At 43.6% G+C, this 15,255-nt stretch overlaps 1 protein-coding gene across 5 annotated transcripts; it reads right to left on the reverse strand.

Moving 5' to 3' along the window:
* Nucleotides 1–3,135: 3,135 nt before the first annotated feature.
* Chtop (chromatin target of PRMT1) lies at nt 3,136–13,705 on the reverse strand. 5 transcript variants are annotated; one of them, XM_021195722.1, is made up of 6 exons: nt 13,348–13,705; nt 11,135–11,216; nt 9,713–9,866; nt 6,555–6,741; nt 5,573–5,710; nt 3,136–3,548 (listed from the first exon to the last, which is right to left on the reverse strand). In XM_021195722.1, the coding sequence occupies exons 2-6, from the start codon at nt 11,197–11,199 to the stop codon at nt 3,343–3,345; spliced, it is 750 nt and encodes a 249-aa protein (XP_021051381.1). In that variant the 5' UTR covers nt 11,200–11,216; nt 13,348–13,705; the 3' UTR covers nt 3,136–3,342. The 5 variants fall into 5 exon arrangements, with proteins under 5 accessions (XP_021051381.1, XP_021051382.1, XP_029393372.1 ...); XM_021195723.2 differs by having other exon boundaries at nt 6,555–6,738; nt 13,348–13,650; XM_021195725.2 differs by lacking the exon at nt 5,573–5,710 and having other exon boundaries at nt 3,249–3,548; nt 6,555–6,738; nt 13,348–13,649.
* Nucleotides 13,706–15,255: the final 1,550 nt, after the last annotated feature.

Genomic DNA, 15,255 nt, shown 5'->3' on the forward strand with positions numbered 1-15,255 from the left:
ATTAAATAAACCTCTTAAAAAGACATCAAACACGGGGTTGGAGAGATGGCTCAGCGGTTAAGAGCACCGACTGCTACTCTTCCAGAGGTCCTGAGTTCAATTCACAGAAACCACATGGAGGCTTACAATCATTTGTAATGGGATCAGATGCCCTCTTCTGGTGTGTCTAAAGACATCTACTGTATACTCCTACACATAAAATAAATAATTCTGTATAGGAGTACACTGTAGCTGTCTTCAGACACACCAGAAGAGGGTATTGGATCCCATTACAGATGGTTGTGAGCCACCTTGTGGTTGCTGGGAATTGAACTCAGGACCACTGGAAGAGCAGCAGTCAGTGCTCTTAACTGCCGAGTCATCTCTCCATTCTCCAAAATAAATAAATCTTAAAAAAAAGGCAACAAACCTATTATGTTCTGGGGCCTGCTGGGCGATTGCTGCCATCAGTACAGATCCCATAGCTACTTTTGGCCTGCTTGATCCTTATCTTGCCATGAGCTATGGTCAGCCAGGATCCCCAGCATGCTTGCTTGGATCACTAGTCACGGTGTGAAAGGAGACTGGAGCCAACCAAAGACTGGGAACCTCCAGCTCTATCCCTACCCTCTCTGCCATCTTTGTGAGCAGAGAGCAGCCAGGTGGCAACAGGCTCACACTCCATTAGCATACCAAGCAAAAGAATTGTAGAAACAAGATGGACATGGTAGCATGTGCCTGAAATCCCAACATTCAGGAGGGCAAGGCAGGACTCTTGAGTTTGTGGTCAGCGTAGCCTTAGCAGTCTTCAAACACAAAACAGGAGGCAGAACATTATATATCTGGATGTGGATTCCTGGTTAACACAAAAGCACTGGGTATGGAGAGGAAGTATGGGGTCAGAGTTCATAGAGTAGTACTCTCATGAAGATGATACCTGCACGTGAGGTTATTTCCGGAAATGAAAATGAGGCTGGAGCACAACCTGAGGCTGAAGCTGGGGAAGGTGAGAGGAGGTACAGAGGAGGTGAGATGTGCTCCTCTCCAGGTTCCAGGCATTTAGGGACCCTTGTCTTCTTAGGCCTACCTTAAACTTTAAGAGTCACTCTGAATGCTGCATGGTTGCTGGGAAAACATTAGTACTAAAAACCCCAAGATACATAAGGGTAGAAGGTGTCTTGGGGCTCTTACCATAGTGACTGGGTAGCTAGGGCTTTGACTCTGTAGTCCTATCTCCCACCAGGACTGTGAAAATCATCCCATGTGCTTTCTCAAAAAATGTGAATGGGGGAGGGGAGCTGCTTTAGCAGTTAAGTGTGGCTAACACCCATCTGCAACTCCAGTTTTGGAAGATTTAGTAGCTTTCTCTGACCAGAGGGCAGAGGCATACATGGTGACAAACATATGCAGATGAAACACTTCTACATACAAATCTCTTTCTCCTTCTCTCACACACATAAGAGCTCCACTTAACATAATTTCTCTGTCTATATGGTACCCACATATTTACTGCCTTTGCTTGCAATTTGACACATAACCCAGGCTAGCCTCAGACTTGTATGTAATCTCCACAGTGCTAGGATTACAAACAATTTTTGCCCTTGTCCTGACTCTTCTCACCTATCTTTAAACTTTCCAGAGCTTCAGCTCTAGCTGGTCACATCTTTTCTGATCTCCCAATGCACTTCTGTGACACCATAAGACCTTGGCTGGTTCTGGAAGGCAAGTCCTCAGAAGATGGTAACCAAGGTTTCAAAGGCTGGGGAGGAGTCAGGTTTGCTCTCTGGTCCACCTGAGGCATTACCAGGAAATGAGGACAGCAAAGGTGGAAACCCCGAGAACTGTATACAGTAGGTGGATCTGAAGCTCAAGGGCCTATGGCTGGTAGGGGAACTGATGAACTTTTTTACAAAATAGGAATGACAGTAGGTAGAAAGAGGGTCTAGACTAGAGTCATCACTTTCTTTTGCTGAGATCCACCCTTAATCACCAGCTTCCTATACCCCAGAGTCCATCTTCCTTGAGTCCCAGAGATTCCCTACCTCAATCAAGTAAGGGTTCAAAGTCAGGTGATCTTGTTCAGTATTTCCTTTCTGGCTCTTAATGCACAGCACAGTAAGAGGGCTGAGATCTTTTCTCCTAAACAGCCATGGTTCAGTCTACTAGTACTTTCTAGGCAGGTAATTCTTCCTAAGGGCTTAGTTAAAGGAGAACACAAGTTTTTTTCTACCACAAAGCAACATTTCCTCCATCCCTAATATCTTTTCTTTTCTTTCTTTTTTTTGAGACAGGGCTGGTGTAGCCCTGTCTCAAAAAAAAAGACATATTAACACACCACAAAAATGGTTATATAGCATTTTAAGATCCCCCCCCCCCCAATAAACAGAAAGCCTGGGTTAAATTTTGAGAGAACAATTTGTTATAATGAACCAGAAATACAAGATTCCACTGAAACTGAACAGCTGACAAAATATGGTTGAACTTAAACCTTCAAGAGGGTCAAATAAAGCCAGTTAAGTGGATTAGACCAAAAAGACTGCTTCTGGATGAACGCAGGTAACTGCACTTCAGCATGAGTAGCACATGAGCCCTTCCCAGCAGTCAGTGTGTCACCAGTTTCCCACTCTTGTCTCTTCTGCCACTTGTGCTACACCAACGGCTGCTTCTTCTATATGAGAGGTGCAGAAGCCTCTTGGGCATGACAGAAAGTCAAAAGGAGAGCTTAAAAATCTTTTCTTAGAGTGGAAATTCCTACTTAGCTTGTCAGCTTCCATCTATGTGGTTTCAATGTAGGCAACATCAACTTTGACCAAATCCAAGTTGGTACCATGTGTCACCCATTCTGTGGCCCAGTAGGAATACCTACATTTCCAATTTACTACCTTCACTATCAACGTGGCAAACACACCTTTAGCTCCAGCTATTAACAAGAAGCTTTTAAAGAAAGATGTAGAACTCTATCCCAAAGACCGCCCAATTGTGAAAACTCTGGCTCCTTCTGGGATCATAAAAATCAACAGAGGAAATATTTAAAAATGTCAGGAGTATATGACAGGCAGAGGCTGGAAAATTGTTCTACTCACAAGGCCAACGCATTCCTGTTCAAATAGATGTCTGGGTGACTGGATAAACAACAAAACAAACACAACCAAATTTAAAGGAAAATAGGGTTTCATATAACACAGTATCAAAAAGTAGACGGAACAGACTAACTGCACCAACTGGCGTCAGGTAAGTCCATCGCCTATTGTGACAGGTCCTTCCAGCATCCATCAGGTTTCTTCTCATGTTTTCTCAAGGTTGTTTTATAGATGTGGTGACTTTAACAAGAGTCTAACAGGCGGGCGGGCAGGCAGGCAGGCTTCAATCATTGGTTTCAGGATCTGTCTGTGCCATGTAGGCATCCAATTCAGCATCCAGGTGTCCTTTAGTTTTCGACATGTATGCATCCAATTGGTTGTCCAGCTGCTCCTTGGTCAATACAGGGCGAGTGAGGGCACCTCTCCCTCGGCCACGACCTCGGCCTCTGCCTCCAAAGCCCCCTCTTCCCCGACCTATCATACCCCGACCTGGCCAAAAGAGAGAAAGAGAGAGAAGAAAAAGACAGTTATACATTAGTTTGATGGGTCCTAGAAAAAATGCCCCTTTATAGTTGTGGGCCTATGTGAGACAAGCTCAAAGACAGGGCAAAGAGGAGAGATCTGAAAAAATAAGAAACACACTGGGTGGAAAGCAGCACATGAAAAGCACACACAGTGAGTCCTCTTAAGTATTCATCTCTAAATGCTACTATAAGAAAAAAAATCCTGCCCCTCCCACTTTGAGACAGGGTCATGCCATGCAGACCAGCTAGCCTTAGACTTGCACTCCCGGGCTAGAGTATAGCTCAGTTGGTAGGGTGCTTGTCTATTATGCACGAAGCTCTGGGTTCAATCCTTAGCCCCACAAATGCATACCTGTAATCTTAGTATCTGGGAGGCAAAAACAGAAGGATCAGAAGTTCAAGGCCAGTCAGGGCTACAGGAGACCCAGTCTCAAAAACAAAACGAGACCCTCCCAGTTGCTGGGATTACAAGTGTATAATATAAGCTGAAAAATATTAAACAACATTAACCTCCCCAGAAACCAAAGAATTATCTAAAGTTTGGGACTTACTACAAATTCATAATTTAAAACACGTTACATATAGTTAGGAGGCAGTAAAAGGGCACACACACAAAAAAGAGTATTCATATTATGCTTTTAACTGAGACCTTTCTGGACTGTTAGCACATTTGCTTTATAAGTTATTAAGTTTAATGAAGTGATCCCATGTATCCAAAGACTGAAAAAACTTAGCTCTTCTCTGACTGGTCACCTTAAGACAACTATTATCTGAGAAGTCATTTCAATTCACTAATCAAATACGTAACTTTCTCAAAATTGACTTTATTTGGTTTTTTCTAACCTGTGAAGTCTCTCTCAGAAACGATGTCAATATAATCTGGAAACCTTATCTTGAAATTCAACCTTGTACTTCATTTGATAAGTGCCATAATAGCAGGGAAAATAAACCTTTGTTATCAAATATCATTTCTTAAGTTATTCTTCAGCACCTTCAAGACTGTGGATCATGAATATCTGCCCCACATTTTAGAACGAACCAAGAACGAACCCTCAGTGCTGACTAGAGAAAATGCTTCACGCTATCATGACTAGAGTAAGATGCTTCATGCTATCAGCATGTGTTGGGAGTTGCCTACTCAGTTCTAAGCCAGAAAGCTCCCATGAAATTAGGTACTAACACCACCATCATTAAACTCTTTTCTAATCTGGTCCATGAGGTCACAGGACAAGAATCAAGGCATCAAAAGTAAGATTACTAACAGTTAGCTGACTAACTGGTTGTAACCCATCTTACTTTTAACCTTGATCAGGAAAACTGTCTGTGGTTCCTCAGACACAAATCCTACGTTAAATTTACTTGATTTTAAAGCCAACAACAGGTGCCAGGTCTCATCCCACCACCTAATAGTGCTGCTGGACTGAATCTAGTCTCATGCATGCTAAGCATGTGCTGTACCACTGAGCTACATCCTCTGCTTCTGACCATTCTGCTTTATCCTTACCTCACTTTCCTGTATCTCCCTCTTATTTTTGTTTCTATGGTGTGAGACTGAACCCAGGATCTCACAAATGCTAGCTAGGTAAGAGCTGAACACTGTACTTCATTTCCATTCCACTTCTCTTACTAAAGTTAAACTGGCTTTGGGCTATGGGATGGGTGTGTAATGGTGGTGATGGTGGCAGCAACAGGCAGATACAGAAAAAGGCGAAAATCCCAAACTAATCACTGCATCATTTTAATACAACAACTTAAATGTCTAAGAGCCCGAAGAAGAATACCAAAAATGTGGCTCTAGAAAATGTATCTGTTAATCCTAACAGATCTCTGCTTATCACTGTGTGAATTTAGAAAATAAGCCAGTTTCAAAAAACAAACAAGACACACAAACAAGCCTGCCTATGACCTGAAGCTGTGCAGAAAGGTGGCTCTGAGTTTTGAAGGGAGGAAAGTAAGGGAGCTATTCTCTGAAGTTGGTAGCTGACTAACCTCTACCACCGATTCCGCCACGACCCATAGCTCCACGCCCTAGGCCCCCTCTCCCAGGACCTCCACGACCTCGAACACCACCTCTTCTTAAGCCCATTCGGGGAGCTACGGCTCGTCCACCTCGGAGCAGGTTTTGACCTTGGAGAGGAGGCATACAATGTATATGCAGGTAAATCCAAGAGAAACAATGTAGATTGTAACCAAAGGAAGGCGGTGAGGGTTAAATAGGAATAATTAGTTAATTTTTAGTCTAGGTGGGACAAACTGCACAGTGCGTGTGTGAACAGGTTAAACAGCTCTTTATTCAGTTTAGTAATTCTGACAAGCTATCTTTGGAAAAAGCTAGGACTTAAGTAAGTTCATACGTTTAATAAATCAACAATCAGATGCCTAGCATTATGGTAGATTTGAAAGTAAATGCTATGATTCTTGCTTTCAATACATTTTTTAAGGGGGCAAGAATTTTATAAAGGGAACAGTGTCCAAAGGGTATGTATGATACAGATACATAGGCACTATGGATCAAACTGTCCCCTCTTTCCCCTGTCAGATTAATAGTTTTTCACTTCAAGAAGACAGACGGTTAGTCATGACACAGGCCAAAAGACTCATATTTTCTCTCTTGGTATTGAGGATATTCAACCCAGGGCCTCGCACATGCTAACCATACATTTCTTAGACATATTTCTAGAACTTGAATATGCTTTCATTCAAGCAGCAGCAGGTGTTTTAAAATGGAATGGAGATGACATGAATTACCTGTTGTTATGCAGGTCATAGCCTCTCACCATTGTACATTATTAGAAAAGAAATGATATTGGTAAAACACATGCAGCAGTTATAAAAATATGATTTCAAAGTTATTAATTATATTAATACAAATTCAGGATTAAAAATGCTAAACAAATGTGTTGGTAAGCAGTCCAAGAAAAAGGGGAGGAGGACAGAGCCCAGCCACTATCAGCTACACAGACACACTGACCTCGGAGTGACATCCCACCCCTAAGCAGGGTTCTGGTAGCACGTCCCCCACGTAGTCCTCCTCGGGGCAAGCCTCTCTGGATTATGGGTAGGCCTCTTCCTCCAATTGCTCCCCTGGCCAGGGCACCTATGGGTCGGCCTAGCCGTGCCTGGATGTTACTCTTACCCAGGCGCTGCTTTAAGCTCTTCTGAAAGAAAAGGTGTTAGAGGATTGAGATCAACAAAGCAATTCCAAGGGATTTGGCAATTTAAAGTACAGGACAAAAAGAGGCAAGTCAGACACTTGGGGTGGAAGGTATAAACCTGTTGTGGGTAACGTAAGGATCCCAAATGAAAGACTTTTCCCCAGAACTGGATAAAAGCAGAATCCTGACCCAGAATAAAGGCTCCAAGAAGCTTTAATATGGTCTACAACAGTGGAGCCAGCACAGATAACCTTACTCATTTGGCTATTCAAATAATACAGCAGTAGCTGCAAACTCGCTGCTTCTGAGCCACAGGTTAACAATGATGTGACTTCATCCATATCTGCCTATGGACTACACTGTTTGCAAAGGCTTACTCACACACCATAGGAAGTGCATCACATTCTGGGGAAACTTAAATTATAAGTTCACTTGAATTCTTGAGACTCAAAGGACAAGATTGACTTCTCAGTTAAAGAGGCCAGTGTGTTGAAGCTTTCCTTTGAGTATCTATCTCCAGACGGTCCTTTTTTTTAAACCTTAAGATGCAAATAAACACAAAAAAGTCAACATTCCTTTCCTTACATTTCTTAAAAATTCCTTAAATTCCACATCTCCCCTTGCCAACAGTTTCCTTAAGCCAGTACAATGGTCTTCTTAAACATACAATTCAATTTTATCTTCATAGAAAGCCAGCCAAATTCATGTTAAAATGAAAGCAACCTGTTAACCACAAAGGGCCACCACACAAAGAACAAAGACATACTAAAGATAACAATTTTCAATAGTTTCTCCAAAAGATCCTGAAGATGACATCTCAGAGAATTAGATTTCTTTAGAAGGAGACAATACAGCCTCAAATACAACCAAGGCCCCAGTAATTCTGTTCTTGCACACAATCAACTTCCATCACATTCTAAGAGCTCTGAAAAGGATGTTGTGGCATTATCAATTCTCCAGCACAAAACTTTAAACTGCTTCCAATTTGAGGAGAAAGGATCTTAATATTAGACATCTAATACAGGTAGGTACAACCAACCCTAAAGGCTTGTTTTGTTACTCCCCAAATTAGCACAATAATTTTTTTTTTGTGGTGCTGGGCATGAAACTCATGCCTATGGTAGGTAAATACTTTACCACTGAACTGTGCCTCCAGACCCCAGCACACAATTATGAAGTCAAACTGCATTCTCACGCTCAATTACTGACTATACTCATTTTCCTGAGTCCGTTGCTTTAGGGAAGAACTGTATAGTATTGTAGAGTTCATCTTCATTCTGAGTTGCTACCCATCCTGGACACTTACACATACTGACAGTATGACTCAGTTTTTACTCTAAAGCTGTGTGTATAACAAAGTAGCCACTAATCATATATGGCTACTTTAAAAAAAAAAAAAAAAAAAAAGTAGTTTTTGGTTCTGGTATGGTAGCTCCCACCTTTAATCCCAGTACCCTGGAGATAAAAGCAGGTATATTTCTGAGTTTGAAGACACTTTGGTCTGCATATAGAGTTCTAGGCCAATTGTAGTTACATTAAGTCTCAAAACCACACTAAACAACAATAATGAAAAACTAAACAAAATTTGTGTTGGCCTTGAGCTCATAATGCCCCTATTTGCTAAGATTACAACTGAATGTCCTTTGTTTGGCCTTAACATAAGGGAAAACCTAACAAAAAAACAAAATCCAAAACAAAATTTAGATCCTCAATTGTACTAGCCACACTCGGAAGCCCTTTTGACAGGACAAATGACTACTGAAAAAAAATTGAGAGCATCCCACCAAATAGAAGCTGGTGGAAATCTAGAAGTTAGCCTGTTGAAAGGGCCTCTGTCACAGTGCAAATGGAGACTTTATGACTCAAATGTGGGCCTACAGCTTGTTGTTCTCCTGAGTCAGGAAAAAACCAAACCAAACCAAACTCTTAACTACTTCAAGGCTAAAAGGGAAAAAAGCAGAAAGCCTTGCTTATTTTCAGTCAGTGAGCCCAATGGTTCGGAGTGTTATAAGTGCTGACTCTATGCACAGCCATGCAGTGCTACCAGTTAAAATCCTTACAGTTGCATGGCACCGCCCTCTGGACGCCCAGCCACAGCTTGGACATATCCTTCCACAGCCACTTTCCGGACTTGCATATAAAGTCTACAAATGATAAAGAGCAGGTTTTATTTCAAGCCTGAACAGGATTACCTATTTTGGAAATGTGAAAGAGAACTGACACCCGATTATCCTATATGCCTGTTCTACTATGCTAAAGAACCTAGGTGCTGTTTTTATAGTACTGAAAACCTCAGACTAAGGCCAATTAGAATCTTATCCAAGGGGCTGGTGAGATGGCTCAGTGGGTAAGAGCACCCGACTGCTCTTCCAAAGGTCCGGAGTTCAAATCCCAGCAACCACATGGTGGCTCATAACCATCCATAACAAGATCTGACGCCCTCTTCTGGAGTGTCTGAAGACAGCTACAGTGTACTTACATATAATAAATAAATAAATGTTAAAAAAAAAAAAATCTTATCCAAAAGAATAAGATTAAACTAGTTTGTAAATCATTTGTACACACAGCAAAGCTAACTACAACAGAACTTCTTTCTTGTTTTTTGGTTAAGTGTTAAGTGAACCTGGGACCTTGTGCTTGCTAGGTAAGTGCTCTACCATTGAACAACACTCTTAGACCAAACAAAAGATAAAAAGATGAAAATAAATGAATGAATAAATAAATGAAATTACTCTTAAATTAGAAAATACTAATCAATTAATCTTCACTGATAACGCAGGCTACAGAGGTGTCAAACTCCCTAAAAGAAAAAGTTATTAAGTTATTTAGTTGGTACCTGTCCAAACTGAAATTCTTTGAACATCTGTTCAGATCAGTTTCAGCTTTTGCCCTGAGCCATCTTGTACTTGTACATCCATTATACTGACAGCCTTGGTGGGCTGCCTGATGCAGATGGCAGGACTCATTCTCTCACCTGCTTCAGTTTTAATGCTGCCTGGACAGAGGGTCTATTCTCCATCTGCTGGGCCAGTCTTCTGTTTCTGGCACTGGCTAGCTGCTGCTGCTGCTGCATCGAAGCCCGAATATTCACTGGCATCGGCTGTTTGTTCTTCAGCATATTAGTAAAGCTTCAAGGTCGAACAAAACGGGTGTTTAAATAAAGCTTTATTATAAAACACTTATTGGCATTCTCATGGCTTGCTAGACCAGGAGCTCCAGATCCCACGAACTTTAAAGTGGCACATTTGGATCAAGGCTGATGTGGGTTAAAGACTCCTCTGTTTCCGCAAACTTGCAAGAACCAGAAACTCAGAAACGCAGCCAAGTGCAGCACAATTAGAAGCGATAACAAGGGCTCAGGTAACAGCTCTTAAGAGAAGTGGAAAGTATGAAATACACGCAGTAAGCAAATATGATGACAAGAAACAGAGATGCAGTTACAAAGACAAACAGAAATGCCTACACCTCTGGAGAGTGAAAGTTCATTCAAAGGACAAACAGGAGGAAGGACCAGAGCGCCTTCACAGTCCACTGAAACAACAGAGTTATGGGAGTTTATTACATTCTAACACGCTACTCAGTAACACATGAATACAGGAAATTAATGTATCACATCTTACAAGATGAACAGAGAAGCACATGTGCTTTTGAAGCAAACACAGGCATTAAATGCCTTGGGAGTTCTAGCAACAACATAATAAAATGGTGAAAGACACCAAATAAATGAAATTCTCAGAAACAAAACTGCCTTTAAATACAAATAACCACTCTTTCTGACTCAGGACTTCTGAGAAAGTTAAATTAGGTAAGTTGCTTACGAGGCTAAGAGGACATTCTACCATTCCTGTTATGGTTAAGTTTAATGGAAGTAAACACACAGCCGATGAAAGATTTCAAAACAAAGCAAACTAAAAAGCAGAATGGGAAGAAAGTGAAATGGAGCAAAGCAAGTGCCTCTTACAAGGCCCAAGAATGACATCAGGGGCCTTTGGACATAGTCTCGGCTTGCTACCTGCCTCTTACAGGCCAGACACAACATCACTGCTGGCCTTGGACTAGGCAGCAAGCCTCTTGCAGCCAGGATATACCATACCATCATGCTGCACCACCCCTGTATCAATGTTAGAAAAAAAATTGAAGGGAGGGTGTGAGGAGTCTTTTAAAAAATATATCCCACCAGGTAAATATTTCGGATAGCTTAATATAAAAATCTACTGATAAGGGGTTTTGAAACAACTGCCCAATTTGTTTTGTACCACATTAGATGCAATTAAGAACAGAGGTCTGTAGCCTTCTGTCATTTAGCTTACAACTGGCTTTTTTTGTATTGGACCCCAGGGCCAATTTAAGTAATGTTTTCTTAGGAAGGAGCTGAAGTTGCTGTTGGCTGCCTCACCGCTCATTTAGAGACATCTTGGTGGTGCTTTTTAGCACAACTTTCGGCGCTGACTGTGCAGCCATCTTCAAATCCCGAGAATCTACAAAGGACAATATGCATGAGTCAATCAAAATAATGAAGTTTGCATTTTCTTTTTTTTCTTTTAAAAGATTTATTTATTTATTATATGTAAATACACTGTAGCTGTCTTCAGACACTCCAGAAGAGGGAGTCAGATCTTGTTATGGATGGTTGTGAGCCACCATGTGGTTGCTGGGATTTGAACTCAGGACCTTTGGAAGAGCAGACAGGTGCTCTTACCTGCTGAGCCATCTCACCAGCCCGAAGTTTGCATTTTCACAAGAAGCAAGGCATAAAACTATGAAAGGCATATATTTCTAACTGCTGAAGATGATATCATGAGAACTTAAGTTTGCCAGGTGGTGTACCCTGTTAGTCACAGCACTCCTGAAGCAGAGGTAGGGGGCTCTCTTTGAGTTTGAGGCTAGCCAGGTCTACATAGCAAGTTCCAGGGGAGCCACTGCTACCTAAGAGAAATCCTGTGGGGTAGGGGCTTAAGTTTATATAATAGTTATCAAAATTTCAAAGCTCCAGGATGGAGAAATCTGCCAAAGTCTCCAAAATGGCAGAATGAGATGTAGCCAAAGCCTAGGAGTTTGGCTTTCAATAGTTCTTCTCAGCCTGGACTGTATGTGACTTAGCTGAGGAATGTTTAAAAAAAAAAAGAAAAAGAAAGACCCTCCCAAACCAAGCTAAATTCTATTTATTTATTTATTTATTTATTTATTTATTTATTTATTTATTTATTTATTTATTTAATGTATGTGAGTACATTGTAGCTGTACAGATAGTTGTGAGCTTTCATATGATTATTGGGAATTGAATTTTAGGGCCTCTGCTTGCTCCGCTCGCTGTAGCTGACTTCAGACGCACCAGAAGAGGGCGTCGGATCTCATTATGGATGGTTGTGAGCCACCATGTGGTTGCTGGGATTTGAACTCTGGACCTTCAGAAGAGCAGTCAGTGCTCTTACCCGCTGAGCTATCTCGCCAGCCCCAAACTAAATTCTTGATGCCTGGATCCAGACCAATTAAACTACGATCTGGCCATGAGGATGGGGTACCGCAACTGGGACTAGGGGTGCTGCTACCCACGTACATCTTACATGTCTATAGGAAGTTGAGGGCCACGGATCTAGAGAAATGGAGGAGCTGCAACAGTCTGAGGCTGTGGCGGGTTACATTGTCACACTGTGGGACCCCGTCTCATACACCCAAAATAAGAAAAGCCTAGTTTCAAAATCGAGTCTCAACTCCAAATGCAAGTGGAGCTCTAGTTAGACATGGCAGAGGAAAGGCAGAAGAGGTTTCTAAATGGGTATTGAACCCGAGAGCTCTGTTAAGGGCACGCCACAATGAGTTGTAGTGGCAGTTAATTGTGGCACATACTGGGGAGGGGCTGAGGCAAGAGGGTCACAAGCTCAAGGCGAGCCTGGGCGATTTGACAGACCCTAAAATTATTATTATTTTTTTTAAAGCTGGGGATGTTAACTCGGGGCACTAGTCTAGCCAAAGCACGATTTTGGGTTCAACTTCGGTGCCGCAAAAAAACAAAAAAACAACAACAAAAAACAAACCAACCCAAAACAAACAAAATCGAACACCCAGAGCCGCCGCTAATTCCTTTTTTTTTTTTTTTTTTTTTGGGTTTTTCGAGACAGGGTTTCTCTGTGTAGCCCTGGTTGTCTTGGAACTCACTCTGTAGACCAGGCTGGCCTCGAACTCAAAAATCTGCCTGCCTCTGCCTCCCAAGTGCTGGGATTAAAGGTGTGCGCCACCACCACGCCCGGCGCCGCCGCTAATTCCTGTACTCGTTTAACCTCCACCTCAAAGCCTCTCAGGACCCCCACTTCGGTCAGGCGCCTATTTCCGTTGTTATCCCCATCAAACGCTATTCTGGGGCGAGGCTTTGGCTCCGATGGAGGGCGCTTATCTAGGTAAGCAAGACACTGCATTTGAGGCCAGGCCAGACCAGCACCGGCACCCGCGGCACCCGCACGGCTACCGGCCCGCTCGCCGGCCGCGGTTCCGGCTTAGCCTCCGCCTCCCGGCTCCGCCCCCTCCCCGGCCTCCGCGCCCCTCAGCCCGGTCCACACCTGCCACCCACGCCGCCGGGCCCGCTCCTCCGCTGCTCCCTCCACAGAAACTCACCGAAGGAGATGGACGCCAGCGCTCCTCCCGGGGTTGCCACCACGGCTGCGGCGGGCGGCCCGGAGGCCGGCCGAACCTGAGCTGACGGCGGGCCGCTCGGGTTAGCTAGCTGGGCGGTTGGCTTAGATGCTTAAACGGTAGGATGCGAGGCTCCCTCGTTGTGGGAAGAGTATCTGGCTGACCGATCCTCCCGCTCGTCAAGCCTGCCCTTGCCTGCCTTTCGCCTGGGCCACCACAGCCGGCGCCGCCAACTCCCGCTTGGCGTCCAAAACAAAATGGCCGCCGGGCCCACCAGTGCGGCGTGACCGGCTAAAATGGCGCCGACGGGCTTGCGTCAGTGCGCGCGCAACTAGGGGCGTGGCAACGTGGTCCTTCGGGCTAGCGCAGGAATCGCGGGCGAATCCCCGCGGAGTTTGGCAAAGATCCCTTAAGTTACGTGAGTGCTCCGCCCTTGGGGGCGTGGCCAGTGGCCGTAATCGCTCCGTACCTCTAGACTACCTTCTGGACAAGTTTATGCTCCACTTTGGTGGGGTTTTTGGTTTGCAAATAGCAGCTTAGATTGGCAACAGTGTTTGTATTCTTTTATTTCCCATCCCCAAGCTAAAGACAACTGTAAAAAGTCTTTTTGTTTGTTTTTGGTTTTTTGAGACAGGGTGTCTCTGTATAGCCCTGGCTGTCCTGGAACTCACTTTGTAGACCAGGCTGGCCTCGAACTCAGAAATCNGCCTGCCTCTGCCTCCCNAGTGCTGGGATTAAAGGNGTGAGCCACCACGCCCGGCTTGTAAAAAGTCTTTATTAGGACCTTGGAACCTGGCTGATTACCCTCTTCTCATCCCTATTTGTAGAGTTTTTTGTTTCTTTTTGAGACAGGCTTTCTCTGTGTAGACCGGACTGACTTCAAACTCACAAAGATCCACTTCCTGGGCTGGAGAGATGGCTCAGTGGTTAAGAGCACTCATTGTTCTTCTGGAGGTACTGAGTTCAAATCCCAGCAACCACATGGTGGCTCACAACCATCTGTAAATGAAAGGAAAAATTATATAGATTCAAAGTTTGGAAATGTAAAATTAAAAGAGTAAGTTTCAAAAAAAAAGTACGACTCAGGGCTGAACACTGTGAAATACAAGCCCGGCCATAAAGATAAGGAAAAGAATGCAGGAACTGAGCTATCAGGGCCAACTTTAGCCATTTGGCAGGAAGGCGCCTCCCCTAGAGCTATCAGGGCTGACTGACTCCACAGCCATCTGGCAGGAAGACATCTCCCCTAGTTTACTGCCCCCCGATAAGAGTCATACATCAACCAGGTGTCCTGCTGCCCCTGGTAAACCTCAGGCCCTTAAAAATTTCTAAACGTTTTGGTCTGCACGTACTCTTCTGCTAATTTGCTATGTTTAAATGAACCAATCGCATGTAACCGCGCCAATTCTCCCCACCCTCAGACCCTTACCCTATAAAGACCCCAAGCTTTTGGGCCTGGTTGTCGACTTCCTCTGTCTCCTGCGTGAGATACGAGTTCACCCAGAGCTCTGCCATTAAAGTACCTCGTGTGTTTACATCAAGAAGGCTTCTCTGTCGTGTTTCTCTGGGACGCCCTGACACCCGTGACCTGAGGACCCGAGGGAGTTCCTCACGAGGGGGTCCTACATAATAAGATCTGATGTCCTCTTCTGGTGTATCTGAAGACAGCTACAGTGTACTTACATATAATAAATAAATCAAAAAAAAAATCGGGCTGGTGAGATGGCTCAGCAGGTAAGAGCACCTGTCTGCTCTTCCAAAGGTCTTGAGTTCAAATCCCAGCAACCACATGGTGGCTCACAACCATCCGTAAGGAGATCTGGCGCCCTCTTTCAGGAGAGTCTGAAGACAGCTACAGTGTACTTACATATAATAAATAAATAAAATCTT

This window comes from Mus pahari, chromosome 4, assembly GCF_900095145.1.
Source record: "Mus pahari chromosome 4, PAHARI_EIJ_v1.1, whole genome shotgun sequence".
Lineage (NCBI taxonomy): Eukaryota > Metazoa > Chordata > Mammalia > Rodentia > Muridae > Mus > Mus pahari.